The 19,295-nt window shown below is 38.8% G+C and overlaps 1 protein-coding gene across 2 annotated transcripts in view; it reads left to right on the forward strand.

The window, feature by feature from the left end:
- SBF2 (SET binding factor 2) overlaps positions 1 to 19,295 on the forward strand; it is a 424,767-nt gene that overhangs the window by 250,945 nt on the left and 154,527 nt on the right. For both annotated transcript variants that reach the window (XM_037050085.1, XM_037050086.1), the window contains exons 13-14: positions 2,514 to 2,612; positions 16,702 to 16,906. In XM_037050085.1, the coding sequence (XP_036905980.1) occupies positions 2,514 to 2,612; positions 16,702 to 16,906 (304 nt within the window). The remainder of the gene's footprint in view (positions 1 to 2,513; positions 2,613 to 16,701; positions 16,907 to 19,295) is intronic.

Consider the following 19,295-nt stretch of genomic DNA (forward strand, 5'->3'; position numbering starts at 1 on the left):
TTAATATATAGGTACAGAGTTTCAAACAGTTACCTGTTGTCTATCAGTGTTCCAGAGCCACAGTTTAGCTTAGTAGCATTCTTCCCACTCCGTAATGGCTTCCTTGGGAGATATTAAACATATAAAAGAGATTTAAATCTCTATTCTGAAGGAATTGGCCATATAAAGGGGAAGTTAAAACAGATGTGACTTAAAATAAGGGTGCTGTTTTGTGTTCATTGTGATTTTTCTTATTTTAATTCATTTTTCCATTTATCATTTAACTGCTTTCATGACATCCCATTCTGGTATATGGAACAGGGAATGTGTTAGAATCAATAGGCTAAGGCCATACCACCCTGAACGAGCCCCATCTTGTCTGATCTCGGAAGCTAGACAGGGTTGGGCCTGGTTAGTACTTGGATAAGAGAACCAATAAATATGAAAGTTCCTTGAAACCTGTAAAAGAAAAACACTCCTCGCACCCAAGGTATTGTGGAGAATGGTAATAATGGTCATATTTTGGTGCTGTTGGTTTTATGTTATATAGAGAAGGTAGGAACCAAGGTCTTAAAGACCCTTGGTTCAGAGAAGGATCTTTAATTCTCTATTAAGGTAATGAAGCATTCAAAAGTGACATTGAAAGAAGCAGCACATGTTTTAATTCCAAGTATGGCGAACTGCACAAAATGCTTTAGTTAATACAACATATCTTAGGAGGATTTAGGAGCAATTCCCTGAGGGTGAACAATTCATTTTCATCATTATTGATCACTGATTCTCTGATGTCAACATTAAATATGATTGCTCATTGGTTATCTGATGTTAACATATATCAGCCTTTAGATCCTAAGTAATTGAGACAGTGTTTGGGGGATTAAATTAGATGCTTTCAGAGTCTTTTCTAGCTTTCATTTTATTAGTCTCTGAAACATCCTGAATAGTAACATTGGTTTATGTACCCCCTCCTTTCATTTCTATCCAAATTCCCTTAGTCTCTCCAAACTGGACAGTTTGGTCTATCCAAAACCCCTCTGGCAGCTGCATCCCAACTAGTAAGTCATGTTGGTTGCTTTCAGAAAGCTTGCTTGCTGTGGCCTCTGACTATTTTTGTAAGTCCTTCCCTTGTCTGGTATGCCCTCCCTCTACCTTTCAGTCTGACCACAATCTTCCATTCTTCATACTCTGCTCTTACCTTACCACCCCCTCCAAAGTAGATTGGAGGTCTGCTAGTCTTCATTAAACTTTATTTTGTGTCTCTTAACAATATGTATTATGTATTATGTGTATTATTTTATTATGTATATGTATATACATAAGCTATATATATGCATAAGAAAATATGAATATATATGAACATATATATGTATATGTATATTCATTCTTTAGATTGGAAACAATAATAAGGCAAGGACTCTGTCCAAGATTCCTATTGGGTCTCTTCATAGGGTTCATCCTTTTCTGTGTTCTGCCGTCAGTAACAATTTTGGTGTCTTGTTGATGTTACTGAAACCTAGTTCATGTGTATACTTCAGTCAGGGGACTAAAAGGAATGAGACATCAGACCTAAGTCATTTCTTGTCTACCCTCTTTCGCCATTTAATTGGTTTGCACGAGAACATGCTTGTGTAAGAAAATTATGGCTCCTTCTGGGAAAGGAACCCTTGTTTTCGTTTAGCTTCCAGCAGCCTGCGTCATGACAGGATTATGGAGCTTTGAGAAGCAGCTTACCCCCACACTCCCATCAAATCAGCCTGTTAGAAGGAAAGCAGTGTTTGCCCTTGTTAGACAGGCTTTCTGAACCCCGACCTAGACTAGGTGAAGTCATGGTTTTGTGTGTCTGTCTGCTCCAGTGAATTTATTAGTTCCTAGAAGGGAAAATCGTAAACCCATTTTTTAAAATTCACCCATTTGTCCAGCCCTCCTCCTCACAGTTTTCTTCCTGTCAGTACTCATTTCTCCATTCCAAGTATACACACACAGTTCTCCCAGCAAATTAGCTAGTAGGAAAATGGATTCGAGTTTATATAATTTGAGAATTGGGAGCCATCTTGTTCTTTCATCTTATTTTAGAGACAAAGAAACTGAAGCTCAGGAGTTTTAGTGACTTGTTCCAAATTTTATTGTCATCAGAGCGAGAACTAGCATCTGAGTGACCTGACTTGAACATTTGGTTCATGTTTTGTGAGTTAGGGAAATGTTTGGAGACTTTCTGACCATCCAAAATTCTCTGAGTGAGAGAAATATTTACGTGAGGCCCCAAGAATGAAAGGGTCCCTCTGAGTTCCAGAAATACTTTTCCCAAGAAGATACAGGCCCTAAATCATCAGGGAGAAACCACAAGACCATCAATGACTGGATAGACTCTGTAAATCTAGAATAGAGGGGGAGCCCAGTAAAAATATACAATATTTTTAGTTGTACTATATATTTTGGGTGCTTTTTGGCTTGTTACTTGTATGAAATTGTCACACATTTTGCTGTTTCACCATATTTTGGAGTTGATGTTTTGCCATTTGATTCTTTTTTTCAAGTTGGTAGCTTTTGAAGTAGAGCGAATTAAAGTTGAAGAAAATAACCCACTGAAGATGATAAAGCATGTTAGAGAACTTGCTGAGCAACTATTCAAAAATGTAAGTAAGTATATTTATTTAGACCACCATTAATGTTAAAAGTATTAATAAAGTATTTTGTTTGAAAAAGTGAAAAATTTTGTCTTTCTAGTGATAATATTTTGTTCTGACTTGAGACCTTTGGACTGTACGTTCCCAAGATGTTATAGTCGGTGCTGTACATCAAAACAGACCTTATTTTCTTAGATGATTTTTCTCTCAATTACTATATTATGAAAACTTCTTAGCCCCAGTTTTCCATTTTGTCATTTGGCGTCATTGTGATTTTCGTTACGGTTTTGTCTTCTTAAGAGTATACTGGGCATTTTAAGACATGAAGGGTATACCCATTGGAGACCAGAACTGACTTGGACAGAACTGACTGACATGCTCTGCTTTAGCTTACTACGGTGAGGGTTACCTGGACCAGGAAAATCATTTGAGTTGAATTGTTTTGAACAGAGTAAAAAGCTGAAAGGCAGCAGTTGTCCAGTGACCAATTACAAAAACTCAGTGGTGAAAATATTCCCCATATAAAAGAAATGCAGTTAAGTGTAAACGATTTCATAGTTCACACTGGTGTGGTGTGAAATAATAATTTGAATACCAGGAAATGAGAGAACCTACCATGACAGGGAGATTATGTACGTGTGGAAAAATGGGTTTTGACTAATAGATTACAAGTTCTTTCTCCTGCTTGTAAAGTTTTTTCAGAGTTCAGTTCTTTTACTAAGGAAAGAAAAGTTAATGGAAAGTATGCTCTTCCAGGGGGAAGTTGGGGAAGATGTGTTTTTCAGGAGATGCAGTCCAGGAGGATTTGGGGCCAGTATCCTGGTATTGTTTACCTTGACTATTTGCATAGGTGCACCTTTTTGAATATTGAATCATTAGTTATATCTGTTCAAAATCTGAGAAGCAATTGGATAAAAGCGGGAATACTAAATTATGTTCCTTTATTCAATTACTTATACATTTTATTTCTGAAGTTACTTTAAAATCCATCCCTTGGACTGATACCCTAAACTCCACATATAACTGTCCAACACATAAATCTATTTTTTTTAAGATTTTATTTATTTATTTATCTTTAGAGGGAAAGGAAAGAGGGAGAGAAACATCAATGTATGGTTGCCTTTCGTGCGTCCCCTGCTGGGAGTTGGCGTGCAGGGAACTGGCCTGCAACCCAGGCATGTGCCCTGACTGGGAATTGAACCTCGATCCTCTGGTTCGCAGGCTTGTGCTCAGTCCACTGAGCTACACCAGCCAGGGCATAAATCTATTTCTTGATTAGTATGCTGGAACTTAAGAAAAATTTGGTCAGAAGGAAAACTGTGGGCTGTGCTGGACTTTGCTATTTATGATGGCTGTGTAGAACTAATGTATGTTGTGAACTCCTTAGATACTTCTTTTGACCTATTGTAATAATAAATATTGAGTGTTTAAAAAACATGCCGGGCATGGGATTAAGCTCTCCATATCCTCATATCAATAAGGTAGGATAGGTGTCATTACCCCCATTTTACTGGGAATAATTGGCTTAGGATCATATGGCTATTAAGTAATTGAATCCAGATTTCAAATTCAGGAATTTTTATCTATCCAGTTCCTAAGCCTATATTCTTTCACTCCATTAGGCTGGCTCATCTTCAGTTGGAAAAACAGTGGTATTTTCAATTGCCGATTTTATACTTGGAGTGATTTATTGATGGATTTCAAAAAATAAAACATCAGCTAGGAGTCAGTGTTTCATACTCTGGGACTGGTTCCTTTAATACTGAATGTTTATTTCTTAGACCTTTACCAGCCTACTCCCGAACTGCGAAATTTTGCAGCCAGTAAGAGACCAGAGCTGGGTTTCTGACGCAGGCATGTCTCCATTACGTGACTGAGTCCACAGTGTAGGTTACGGAGTATGCCAAGCCACCGTGATGCAGAAATGAAGTAAAATTTTTTCTTGCTGTCCTAGAACTCTTAAGTATTATGATAGATAGCTAACACTAAGCCAACACAAGATGAAAACTGCAGTAAAATAAATATCTACTAATTATATATTCTTAAAGGGGAATGTATAGCACAGACGGACCCAGTCCTTTAACACCTATTTAAAGGTCATCATGACGGATTACACTACTGGGTAAGAGGTGGAAATCGCCCTTCAGATGAACTCTGCATTTCTTGAGCCCTTATTGAAATTTTTCCCTCCCACAATCCAATTCTATTTAATTGTATTTTATTAATCCCATTTGTTTGTTCGGTATGTATTTATTAGGCACCTACTGTTGCCAGTGTTTGCTAGGTACCTGATTCCCCTGATATCTTTGAGAGGACGATACATCGTGGGGAAAATTTTGAGAAAATCCCAATGGATTGTCCTCAGACTTTTTGAAATTCCATCTAGTTTTATGATTTTAAAGCCCCTGATGGTCCCAACATTTCTGAAGTACACTCGTTACAAAGTTAAAAAGCAGAGCACAATGGTAAAGATACTTTCTTTGGTCATACAGGAAGTGGAGGGGAGGAAGGAAGGATGGTCAATGCAAGCAAAATAATCCAGATGGTTCTATTTTTAACTAGTCAGGTTTTTTAAAAATCACATTTCTAAAATTCCCTTTGGTAAGCAAGAGCCAACCATGTAATTTAACTACTGTATCCTTATTATTGGGTTATAATTGAGAGCTGTTGATTCCATTTAGGTGTTTGTAAATACTTTATTGTACTGAAGTCTGGTATGTGCATCGAGCCTCTTTCCCTTACTTCCCTTTGAAATACATTAACAGGAAACCTTAATTTTTCAGTTTCTTCTTGCTACTCCTTTGTATTGCTTTTTAGTGAGTAGGAATGAATTGTCGGAATGTGAGTAGATAGGAATAGGATGAATTGTAACTGGGTTTAGCTGCTATTTTGAGTTTCTGGAGCTTCCTAAATAATAAAGAAAAGTATTTGGTGACTGGCGGAGGAGGGGAGTGGGAAAGTGGAGTGAAGGAGGAGAAAGGAATAAACCCATCAGGGACAAATTTTGTAAGCATTGGTAAGGTTTATACCGTGATGATTATTGGCCATACATTTTTACAGCTTTTCTTTACTTGCTCAATTGATAATTCCAGGTCTGCCCACTTCGGCTTTCAGAGTCTTCGCTGTCTGCATGACAGCGCATTTGGCTACTTACCTGCTCTATGCCTGGGATTTTTGATATGCACTTATAAAGGACCACTAACTGCACACAAAATGCACATATTACGATTGGCCAGAACAAGAACTTTATAAAACCTCCATTTCAGATCACCCAGAAATTAATTGGACATGTGTCTTACTGTTTTGCATAGTGCATTCTTGTCATTGGTTTTGCATCTGCAGTAGTACATAAATATTAGCCAGATGGTATAAGTTGTCTGACAGTTTTCTGAAAAGTTAAAGGATAAATGAGAGCACTTGGACTTTCTTATAAAATCATATAAGATTTTTATTTGTAACTTACCAGTATTTAATTGCCAAACCTGGAAACAAACAGGTTTTAAAATCCTAACAAGAGACCAAATCCCAAATATCAGAATAGCCATTCTAAGTCACATAAGATGTATACCACCCTTACATTTCTTCAGGAAGTTAATTTTACTGCCCGGCAATTTAGTCTACACTGAGAACCTTTGCACTCTTGGCTAATTGTAAACAGAGAGATGTTGTTGTTGTTGTTGTTATACGAATGAAGTAAAGCATTGCGACTTTAGTCTTCAAAGAGGCAAAACATAACTTATTTAGATTATTATGAGAAAATGAAGCCCTAACCCAAAGCATAGAAATCAAACTCCTCACCTTATCATGTCTGATTTGTTTGTTCATTTTTAAGTCAGATTCACGATGATAAATTTTCATATAGTAAAATTAGCCCTTTTTAAATGTGCACTTCTCTGGGTTTTGACAAATGAATAAAGTTATACAATCGTCACCACCATTGTGAGAACGTAAAACATCTTTTACTTCAGAAATTTCCTAACGTGTCCTGAGAGTCACGTTCTCCCAGCACCTCTGACTCCTAGCAACTCCTCTGTCTTCTGTCTTCTGTCTGGTCAGTGTTTGCTTCTTCCCTAACATTATTATGTAATTTTTTGAGTTTGATGTGTTGCAGTTGGGTGAAGCCAAATGCATTTCAGATTCACCCATGTCACTACTTTTATCTGTTGTTAATTCCTTTTTTTGTTGAGTAATAATCCATTGTATAGATATACCAACTTTTATTGATCTGTTGACCAACTGAAGGACAGTTTTGGCAATTACGAATAAAACCACCCCTAAACATTGCATAATTTTTTGTATGAACATAAATTTTCATTTCTCTGGTGTAGGTATTTAGGATTAGAATGCTTGTAACAAAATGTTAACTCTAAGAATTGCCAAAGTGTCTTCCCAGGTGTCTGTACTATTTTGCATTTCCACCAGCAGTATATGAGAGTTTCATTTGCTCCATATCTTAACCACTGGTATCCTCAGTTTTTTGTTTTGTATTGTTTTGTTTTTAGCCATTCTTACAGGTGTGTGGTGGTATCTTATTATAGTTTTGATTTGCCTGTCAATAGGTGAGTGAGAATACAGGTCTCTTAGCCAGCTAGGCACTATAGGCTTCCTTGGTGCTTATGAAAGTAGAACTGGTCTTAGAATATGAAGCTTCGAGCTGGAATCATGAATTAGAGCAGTGTTTCTCAACAGGGACGATCTCTCCCCACCCCTGCTCCCCCAAATTTGACAATATCTGGAGACATTTTTGGTTGTCACAGCTGGAGAGGATGTGCTACTGGCATCTGATAGGTAGAGGTCAGGGACACTTCTAGACATCTTACAATACACACCGCACTTGCAAAACATCAATAGTGCCAAGGTTGAGAAACCCTGGATTGGGGCAACTAGCACATTAGATGTAAAAGTCATATACCAAATTTTGTATTAAGGATGAGACATTAATTCATTTGGGTGATCATTGAAAGGCCTAGGAAGATGGAAAATTGAGATTGTGTCACTTCGTCAGTATTGTGTTCACAGCCAGACAACTCTGAAAAGTTTAGTGACATTTAGCCCTGAGTGCCAACCTGCGAGCCAAAGGGTCTCCATTTCTTTAGTTCAACTCCCAATCAGGGCACGTGCCTGAGTTGTGAGCCAGGTTGCCAGTTAGGGATGCATGAGAGGCAACCACACATTGGTGTTTCTCTCCCACTCTTTCTCCATTCACCTCTCCCTAGAAACAAATAAAATCTGTTATAAAAAGTTTCGCTATATTTTGCCAATGTTTGACTGCGTAGTGCAGTGATAGTATTGGTTTCAGTGGTATTTAGAAAGGATTTGTGAACTTGCTGTCCCACATAGCTCTAGGTGTGTAAAATAATTATTAAATGCCTAAATTAGTATGGGAAACTTCATAACCTCTAACAAAGTCACATTAATTTGTCATTCACTGCTGAGTCCAATGAAACGTGTAGGAAGAAAAATTTTCCCCCATGTGGCTATTGCTTACTTTGAATTTCCAGTGGACATTGGGGGTTTTGTTTTGTTTTGCTTTGCTGTGCTTTTCATTTAAACTATGTCCTCAGCCTTGTTTTCTGTGGGCCTTAGGCATGTTCTTGTTTAGCTTGCCAAGAAAAGAGGGAAATCCATGTTTCCATACCAGCTGGCATGCGTGTCACTTTCCGAGTCTGAGGCGTTCATCGCGCCTCCCATTACTGCAGTGCACCCTTACCGCAGGAGCACAGAGGCATTTCTCGAAAATCCTTATCTAACTTCAAAATTCCCAAGCGATAATGCTTTTTGCCAGTTTTCTTGAGTAGTTCATCTTGGATGCTTTGGACAAAATTGCTACCATGTTCACTATAAATGTTTAGTTGTGTAACTCTTTGGTTATCACTTTGTATTTGCAATTAAAAATGGCAATTTGCTTCTTTGTTCTATCGGAAAATTATGAATTTCCTTGTGTCAATAAGGAAATTCAAAAAAATTGGGGTGCAGTTTTTAATGAGTTCAATAATCTTCAAGGGACTGGTATTTGGAGTTAAAAGTAAGAGTGATTTTTCCAAAAATATGTAGTGTTCAGTGAGCATTAAACTTTCTATCATTTCTCAAAAGTCATGATGTGACAAAGAATGGTAAAAGGTGGTGTGGTCCTTTATATTTACCTTCCTGACCGTTAGGGGGCAGCAGTGCACAGACACAGCTGCCAGAAAACCAATGTGCTAGATGTAGGGGCATGAGCCTTATTTGAATCTTCCAGACACAATGGAATATATTATAATTTAGCAACTCTAACCCATTACTGATTTTTTATGTAAAATATATAAAAAACTGCAGGATAGCCTCATCTTTGAACTTTGCTTTGAAATGATTTTTAAAATGCTTATTATTCTGTATTGCCTATGGCTTTGATTTATAACATTTCACATTACTTCTGAGAAGAGAAAAACACTCTTAATGACTAATATAAATATCTTAAATTAATGCTTTCTATTTAAATTATTATTGAGTACTATTATTGTTGTTGTTAAAATACAAGTAGCTGGTGATATGGGAATCTTGGGAGACAGATTTTAGAGTCATGGTTTCATGACATAGAATATGCAAGGAATACACATTTTTCAAAAGAATGTACCCTAGACTTTTGGGAATTAGCTTTTAGAATTATTCTGGGGAAGTGTGTGTGTGTTCTACAAGCATTCCTGTAACAATTTATTCTATCCTCACAAGAACCTTAGGAGGTAGGTGCTGTATTATTGTCTTCATTACAGATGAGGGGACTATAGTAAAGTGCACTGCCTGGGTCCCACTGCTAAAATGGGGTTTGACCCCGGTGCTCCAGCATCAGAGACCATGAATTAAAACTACTTCTTGCGCTCCCTCTTCACTGAGTTGTCTGACCTTTCCCTCTGAATTATAGTGCCTCCTGTCTCTGTCGAATTTGCACACGTAGTCTATTTCTGGGCTCTCTGTTCCATTAGTTCTTTTAGCCCTTCACTAATACCAGTGGCCATACTACGTAAATTATTAAAGGTTTATGGAAGTTTTGATATCTGCAAAATACTCTTCTTCAGAATAGCCTTGACTAATTTTGTTTGTGTTTTTTGTTTTTTCAAGGTGTTCAAAATGTACATCAGTTTTATTTTTTCTCCATGCAAATGTATGTTTTTTATAAATTGAACATATTCTGCATGGCCTTTATTTTTTATTTATTTTTAATACTTTATTTTTATTGTAATTTTTCCATTACCATTTATCCAAATCACTTATACCCTCTTCTACCTCCACCCACCACCCTCCACTATCCCACAATCACCCCCCTATTGTTTGTGTCAATTAGTTCTTTTTCTCTTTTGTTTGATCCCTCCACCCCCACTCCCCACCCAGAGCTGTCAGCCTGCTCTCTCTTTATGAGTCTGTCTCTATTTTGCTTGTTACTTCAGTTTGTTCATTAGATTCCACATATGAGTGAAATCATATGGTTCTTGTGTTCCTCTGACTGGCTTGTTTCATCTAGCATAATGTTCTCCAGGTCCATCCATACTGTTGCAAAAGGTAAAATCTTCTTTTTTAAAGATGTTATTTATTTATCTTTTAAGTATATTTTATTGCTTAAACTATTAAAGTTTTACCAATTTTTTCTCCCCTTTCTTCCCACTCTTCCTTGCACCCCCCGGCCCTCCAGCATTGCCTACACCTTAGTTCAAGTCCATGTGTTATACATATAAATTCTTCAGCTTCTCTGTTTCCTATACTGTTCTTAACCTCTCCCTGTTTATTTTATGCCTACCAATTTATGCTTCTTATTCCCTGTACCTTTTCCCCCATTCTTCCCCTCCCTCTTCCCACCAATAACCCTCCATGTGATCTCCATTTCTCTAGTTCTGTTCCTGTTCTAGTTGTTTGCTTAGTTTTTGTTTTTGATTTTTAGGTTCATTTCTTGATAATTTGAGTTTCTTGTCATTTTACTGTTCATAGTTTTTGATCTTCTTCAATTTCTTAGACAAGTATCTTTAATGTTTCATACAATAAGGGCGTGGTGATGATGAACTTCTTTAACTTGACCTTATCTGAGAAGCACTTTATCTGCCCTTCCATTCTAAATGATAGCTTGGCTGGATAAAGTAATCTTGGTTGTAGATCCTTGCCTTTCATGACTTCAAATACTTCTTTCCAGCCCCTTCTTGCCTGCAAGGTTTCTCTTGAGAAGTCAGCTGATAGTCTGATGGGAACTCCTTTGTAGGTAACTGTCTCCTTTTCTCTTGCTGCGTTTAAGACTCTCTCCTTACCTTTAATCTTGGGTAACTTAATTATGTGCCTTGGTATGTTTCTCCTTTGGACCAATTTCTTTGGGATTCTATGGACTTCTTGGAAGTCTATTTCCTTCATCAAATTGGGTAAGTTTTTCTTCATTATTTTTTCAAATAAGTTTTCAACTTCTTGCTCTTGTTTTTCTTCTACCACCCCTATAATTTGGATATTGAAACGTTTAAAGTTGTCCCAAGGTTCCTAATCCTCTCCTCACTTTTTTGAATTCTTGTTTCTTCATTTTGTTTTGGTTGGATGTTTATTTCTTCCTTTTTTCCAGATCATTGATTTGAGTCCCAGTATCCTTCCCTTCACTGTTGGTTCCTTCTATATTTTGCTTTATTTCACTTTGGGTAGCCTTTATTTCTTCCTTTGTTTTGTGACTAAGCTGACTCAGTGCTGTGAGCATCCTGATTACCAGTATTTTAAACTCTGAGTCAAGTAGGTTGTCTATCTCTTCATTGCTTAGCTTTTAAATTTTTGTTTTATGGCCAAGTAATATTCCATTGTGGAAATGTCCCATAGTTGTTTTACCCATTCATCTACTGATGGACATTTGGGTTGCTTCCAAATCTAGGCTATTGTAATAATGCTGCATATATTCTTTTGAATTAGCGTTTTAGGTTTCTTTGGATAAATTCCTAGAAGTGGAATCGCTCGGGTCACAAGGCAGTTCCATTTTTAATTTTTTGAGGAAACTCCACACTGCTTTCCACGGTGGCTGCACCAGTCTGCATTCCTATCAGCAGTACAGAGGGTTCCCCTTTCTCCGCATCCTTGCCAGCACTTGCTGTTTGTTGATTTACTGAAGATGGCCATTCTGACAGGAGTGAGGTGATATTTCATTGTGGTTTTAATTTGCATTTCTCTGATGATTAGTGACATTGAGCATCTTTTCATGGGTCTGTTGGCCATCTATATGTCCTCTTTGGAGAAGTGTCTATTCAGGTCCTTTACTCATTTTTTCATAGGACTGTTTGGTCCATGTTTTAAAGTTTGCCTTAATGAATATTATTTACATCATGGAAAATATATATAAAGTTTTAATTTTTGTTATAAGGAAAATGAGTATAAATAAAAACAAAAATAGTGATTATGCTTTAAATGCTTCTGACTTAGACCTCAAAATCCACATTAATTACCTTCCTATCCTTAAAACAATATCTGCCTAATGGCTTTTAGAAAATGTGTATTTATAACTTTAGAAAGATCTCTTAGATTTTTGCCTAAAGAATAGGGAAAAAGAAATACACTATTAGAAAAGGGCAATTTTATAAACTATAGATTAGTGTTGCTGGTGTTAATCCAGGAATAATTTTAGAACAGTTTTTTCAACATATAGTTTAGAAAGTGGTGATCATGAAGTCTTGGCATAGGAATTTACTTATTTATTCTTCTCTGCTAATTATGTTAGGGGGAAATACAGAGGGTGTGAGGGTTGCTTTGGCAAGAACATGTTTTACACCTGATTTTAACTTCTCAGGAAACCTGTAAGAGAAGCCTAAGTGTATGTGTTCAGCAAAGTTATGTATCTAGCGTTACATAATGAGTAGGGCAAAAACTAGAACCCAGGCTTTTTTGACACTTTAAAGAAGTATTGTTTCCATTGTATTTCTGAGATGTGCTTCCTATGTCATCTGCTATAACTCAACCTTTTCCTTTTCTGGGTCTGGGCCAAATAAGCAGAAAGAATTGAGAGAGCAGATCTAATACATAATGACAGTTGGTCATTTTAGTTGTCCAGAGAATGTATGAGGGTAGCGTAGGGTTTAATCTGCCACATGAATAACATGGGTTCTTTTGCGGGGGATATTTTTCTGATTACAAAGGATTATAAATGCTAGAATTGGTCTCAGAATGATTGTAAAAGAGCTTTCCCCAGAGAACTTTATAAAAAGGATGGATTTCACTCTGCCTGTAGTATTCGCAATATAACCCTGCTTAACTAGGTGACTGGATAAAAATCCATACCAGTCCTGAGGATTTATGAAAATATTGGGTGACATATTTAATTCAGTTATTACAATTCTAATATGTGTTCAACATTGTCTCCCATTCATTAGGGTTCAGTAGGAAGTAGTTTAAGGTGCCTGCTGTATACCATGCAGTTTCTAGGTGCAGAGGACAAAAGTATTTTTTTAATTGACTGGAAAGTCTGCCCTCATGGAGCTTTCTGTCATTGAGAGAAGGATAGACAATGAAGTTAAATAAAATTTATAGTATGTGAGAAGGTGATAAGTGCTAAGAAGGAAAATATAATAAGGGGATTGGGAATGTGTTGTGGGGGGTAATGTGGCCAAGAAAGGTGACATTTGAGGAAAGAAAGGGAGAAAGGATGCTATAAATCAGTGGCAGAACAGTTAAATGCAAAGGCCTTGAGGCAGGGCCAAGGCGGACAGTATGCTTGGAGCAGAATGAAAGAAGGAAACAGTAAGACATGGCCACATAGAAAAGCCAGATCTTATAGGGCCTTATAAATTATTGTAAAATCTTTGGATTTTACTTTGAACGAAGAGGTATTTGAAAGAACAGAGCAGTTAGGTAATAGTTTAATATACTTTAACTAGTTCATTCTGTCTGCAGTGTTAAGAATAGAAGAGAAGGGGGGTAGAGGAGATAATGAGAAGGAGGGGAGAAGGGTTTTCAGGAACAACTATGAATAACACATGTACAAAAGCAAGGGGGGTAGAAGCAAGGGAGGGAGGTGGGGATGGCTGGGGTGGGGGGAGTGGTGGGGGTAAATGCAGGCAACTATAATTAAACAACAATAAAATAACTTTAAAAAAGAATACAAGAGGGGGGACCAAGAGTGGAAGCAGGGAGACCAGTTAGGAGATAGTTATTTAGTAGTAAATGAGAGATGTTGGCTTGATTCGAGTCGTTGTAAAAGGGTCAGGTTATGAACGTATTTTGCAGGCAACATCCAGAGCATTACAGAAGAGTGGATAATGGAGTGTTAGAGAAAGATATTGAAGATGACTCCAGGCTTTTCACCTGAGTGATTGGAAAAATAAATATGCCATATGCTGAAGAGGTGAAGACTATAGAAAACAGATTTAGAGAAGATAAAGATTAAATCCTCCATTTTGGATATACTAGATTTTTTAAAACATATTTTATTGATTACGCTATTACAGTTGTCTCATTTCCCCCCTTCATTCCCCTCTACCCTGCACACCTCCTCCCCCACCATTCCCCCCCTTTAGTTTATGTCCATGTGTCACAAGTTCTTTAGCTTCTACATTTCCCGTATTCTTGCCCTCTCCCTGTCTATTATCTATCTACCATCTGTGCTACTTATTCTCTATACCTTTTCCTCCTCTCTCCTCCTCCCACTCCCCTGCTGCTAACCCTCCATGTGATCTCCATTTCTGTGGTTCTGTTCCTGTTCTAGTTGTTTGCTAAGTTTGCTTTTGTTTTAGGTGTGGTTCTTAATATCTTTCAGTTTGCTATCTTTTTACGTTCATATTTTTATCTTCTTTTTCTTAGATAAGTCCCTTTAACATTTCATATAATAAGGACTTGATGATAATGGACTCCTTGAACTTGACCTTATCTGAGAAGCACTTTATCTGCCCTTCCATTCTAAATGAAAGCTTTGCTGGATAGAGCAATCTTAGATGTAGGTCTTTGGATTTCATGACTTGGAATACTTCTTTCCAGCCCATTCTTGCCTGTAAGGTCTCTTTTGAGAAATAAGCTGACAGTCTGATGGGAACTCCTTTGTAGGTGACTGTCCCCTTATCTCTTGCTGCTTCTAGAATTCTCTCCTTCATTTTCATCTTAGCTAATGTAATTATGATGTGCCTTGGTGTGTTCCTTCTTGGGTCCAACTTCTTTGGGACTCTCTGAACTTCCTGGACTTCCTGGAAGTCTGTTTCCTTTGACAGATTGGGGGAGTTCTCCTTTATTTGTTCAAATAAGTTTTCCACATGTTGCTGTTCCTCTTCCCTTTCTGGTACCCCTATAATTTGGATGTTGGAACGTTTAAAGATGTCCTGGAGGTTCCTAAGCCTCTCCTCATTTTTTTGAATTCTTGTTTCTTCATTCTTTTCTGGTTGGATGTTTCTTTCTTCCTTCTGGTCCACCCCCTTGATTTGAGTCCCAGTTTCCTTCCCATCACTATTCGTTCCCTGTGCATTTTCCTTCATTTCACTTATTTTAGCTTTCATTTTTTCATCCAATTTGCAACCAAAATCAACCAGTTCTGTGAGCATCCTGATCACCAGTGCTTTGAATTATGCGTCTGATAGGTTGGCTATTTCTTGGTCACTTAGATGTATTGGCTCTGGGGCTTTGATCTGTTCTTCCATTTCAGTTATGTATGTATATATGTATGTAGGTAGGTAGGTAGGTATGGTCCCGCCCATTACATAGTGAGGGGCGGAGCCTTAGGTGTTCACTCAGAGCAGGGCAACCCAGTCACTGGGTTGTGACACTGTACATGGGGGCGGGGTCAGAGAAGGCACAATGGTGCTTGCTTTGCTCTCTCTTGGATTTCAGTCCCTTCTCCCACTTCCCACAAGCAAATTGGGCTCTTCTGGTGCTGGTTCCTGGGTGGATGGGCTTGTGTACATTCTAGGACCCTGTGGGTCTCTTCAACAAATTCTCCTGTGAGGCTGGGAGTCTCTCTTGGCACGTCAACCCTCACAAGTGTATTCAATCAGTGTTTTTAGGCTTTATTTCCCAGAGCTGGGGCCCTGGGTTGCACGGTCTGTCTCGCTCCCCATTTTCGCCTGGTTTATCTGTGCGTGAATGAGTGACCATGGTCAGCCAGCCAGCCACCTGGCACATCTCACTGGGTCTGCCTGTAACCACCCCGCGCCTGGGGTCTGCAAACCGCCACCATCCCGCCTGGGTCCACCAGCCACCACTTTTTCGTGCTGCGACCCCTCTCTGCTGGCCGCCCACTCCGCCCCTCTTGCAGGTCTGGATGAATGGTTGTTGAACTTCCATACAGTTGAATTTTCTGTATGTTGTTTTTTTGTTACTAAATTTTAGTTGTTCTTAATTTTGGTTGTGGGAGGAAGCACAGTGTGTCTACCTATGCCTCTGTCTTGGCCAGAGGTTCTGTTATTTTATAATTCAAGTGGATACATATATATACATATACATATACATATACATATATATATATATATATATATATATATAATATTTTACTTATTTTCAGAGAGAGGATAAGGGAGGAAGAAAGAATGGGAGAGAAACATCCATGCATTGCCTCTTAAACACCCCCAAACGGGGACCTGGCCTGCAACCCAGACACATGCCCTGACTGGGAATTGAGCCAGAAACCTTTTGGCTCACAGGCCAGCACTCAAACCACAGAGCTACACCAACCAGGGCTCAAATGGAAATATTTATATTTATATTGAATATATGGGTATGGAGTTCAGGAGAAAGCTCAGTCAGAGACAAAAATTTGTGAGTTATTGGTGTTTTGATGGTTTTAAAGATATGAGAGTAGAAATTACCACCAAGGAAGTAAGTGTAAATAGAAGAGAAGCCTAAGGTCTGAGCCCTGGGATATTCACATCATTAAGAGATTAGACACATAAAAAATGAAGATGTAGCCAGATGACCTAGAAATCAAGTGGAAAAAAAAGTGTTCGTGGAAAGGGAAGAGGTTGATCAGCCATATCAGATGCTGCTGAATTAAGATCCTGGGACTCTATATTTTAAGGCATATATCTGAATGTCCATATAATCGTTTGTCTGATTGCGGTTTATATCCCCCTGACCTCCACACGCTCCCTGACAATCTGCTCTTTTACCTTTTGAATAATTTTACCTGTGTTTCATGTTGCAGGAGAATCCAAACCCTCATATGGCATTTCAGAAAGTTCCACGCCCAACAGAAGGATCTCACTTGCGAGTTCATATTCTTCCCTTCCCAAAGATTAATGAAACCCGGGTACAGGAATTAATACAGGAAAATCTTGCTAAGAACCAGAATGCACCTCCTGCTACACGAGTGGAAAAGAAATGTGTTGTACCAGCAGGTCCACCTGTTGGTATGTATTTGTCTGTTTGTTTTAAAAGTAAACCCTTCATCAAGATACAAGACACAGCCCTAACTGGGGTGACTCAGTTGATTGGGCATCTTCCCACAAAGTGAAAGGTCATTGGTTCGATTCCTGATCAGGGCACATGCCTGGCTTGTGGGTTCAGTCCCTGGTAGGGACATGTGTGAAAAGCAGTCAATAGTTCTTTCTCATATTGTTGTTTCTTTCCCTCTCTTTCTCCCTCCCCTTTTCTCTCTCCAAAAATAAATAAATGAAATCTTAAAAAAGATAGAAGATACAAAAACTTAAGTGTACAACTTGATAAATGTCCACAATTTAAACAAACTTGTGTAACCAGAATCAGAGCATTATCAGCACCCAGAAACACTTCCACTCACTGCCTCTCACAAAGGGTAACTAACCATCAATCTAACAGCTACTGTAACCAAACCAAAAAACAGAGGTTCAACTGCCCGCCACCCCAAAAGCCAAACTTGTGTGGCAGCTGCCGGTGTGAAAGGAAAGGGGTTTTATTCAGTTGCTGCGTGTTCTGGGAGAATGGCAGATCGTGACTGAAGAGTTCGTCTCCTCCACAAAACCAAGACAAAAGCCAGTGTCAAGAGCCTGCTCCATTTTGAAGTTTAGCCCTTTGGAACCTACAGGCAATACTGCTAAGCAATAGTAGTCCACATCCAAGTAGTTTACCTTGTTTACAGCTGCTGTTCATTTCAGGCTGCCCCCTGCAGCCTGTATGTGGAGCCCAAACAGCCATGAGCCATGCAATTGCTAGGGCTGCAAGAGCCGGAGAACACACTAGCTAGTACATCACTAGCTGAGCTAGAAAACGAGAGAGGCTCTGTCCTAGAGGTCATGGGCCACATAGTTGCTGAGGCCACGTGGCCCATGATAACAGGTGAGTCCTGCCATGCACATCCAAGTCAGGAGGAAACCAGCCACGAGCAAGAGCCTGTTTCTTTGGTCCCATGACGTTGTATTAGCCTGGGTGTGGGACAGACCAGGTGCTTTCTCAAGATGTCTCATCAGCTTCCCAAATTTTCACATCCTTCAGCTGGATCCACCTCCCAACAAACCCCTTCTTTCCCTAGGCCAGACTGCCAGGCTTCTTTGGTCTGGCACCTCCCCCTGCGCCATTTGACTTCTGTGGTGCTTGTGTCTCCCTTTTCCCTATCCTACCCCGAATCTGGTGCCAGAAGAGGGGAAAGGCTTTTTTCTCCATCCAGTTATCTTGCTAGCTTTTGCACTCGGGCCCTATCCACTGACGTTTCCAGTGTTCCATGTGCTCACTGTAAGAATGTCCCCCCACTGCCACCTCGGCCAGTGGGAGAGACTCCCAGGCTCTTCACACGGACTGTCTGCCAGTATCACCACCACTGTAGAATCATTGCTTCTTAAAAAACAACTATATTGGGATATAATTCACATGCCATAAAACTCACCCATTTAAAGTGTATAGTTCAATGATTTTTAGTATATTCACAGGGTTTTGCAACCATTTTCACTGTCTAATTTTAGAGAGTTTTTATTATCTCAAAAAAAATACCCATACCTATTAGCAGTTACTCCCAATTTTCCCCTAAATCACTTCTTCCCAAGCTTTTGGCAGTAATCTATTTCTGATCTTTATAGATTTGCCTAATCTGGACATTTTCTATAAATGGAATCATATACATTATCTTTTGTGACTGGCTTATTTCATTGAGCATAATATTTTCGGTTTATTCACACAATATGTGTCAGTACTTCATTGCTTTTTATGGCTGAATAATACTCCATTGTATAGATATGCAGATGCTCCTGGACTTATGGATAGGGTTACCTCCCAATAAATCCACCATTAGTTGAAAATACTGTAAGTTAAAAATGCATTTAGTACACCTGACCTATCCACCATCATAGCTTGGCCTAGCCTTAAATGTGCTCAGAACACAACATCCAGCAAAGGTTGGCAACACAGTGCACTGGAGAGTATCAGTCGTTTACCCTTGTGATCACTGGGGCTCACTGTGGCTGCCCAGCATCAGAAGAGAGCATCGTACTACATGTGGCTAGCTTGGGAAAAGATAAAAATTCAGAATTTGAAGTACAGTTTCTACTGAACACTCAGTAGAAAAGCACTGAGTGTTCAGTAGAAAAGTTGAAAAATCATAACTCAAACCATTGTCCTAAGTTGAGGACCAGCTGTATATCACATTTTGGTCTCCATTCATCAGTTGATGGATATTTGGGTTTATTCTACTTCCGCTACTATCAATAATGCTGCTTTGAGCATTCATGTATAAGTTTTGGTGGACATATGTTTTCAGTTCCTGCATGTATATACCTGGGTGTGGAATTGCTGAGTCATATGATGAGTCTATGTTCTACAATTCAAGGACAA

Source organism: Sturnira hondurensis, unplaced genomic scaffold (genome assembly GCF_014824575.4).
Source record: "Sturnira hondurensis isolate 20B ecotype Veracruz unplaced genomic scaffold, ASM1482457v3 Scaffold0006505, whole genome shotgun sequence".
Classification (NCBI taxonomy): domain Eukaryota; kingdom Metazoa; phylum Chordata; class Mammalia; order Chiroptera; family Phyllostomidae; genus Sturnira; species Sturnira hondurensis.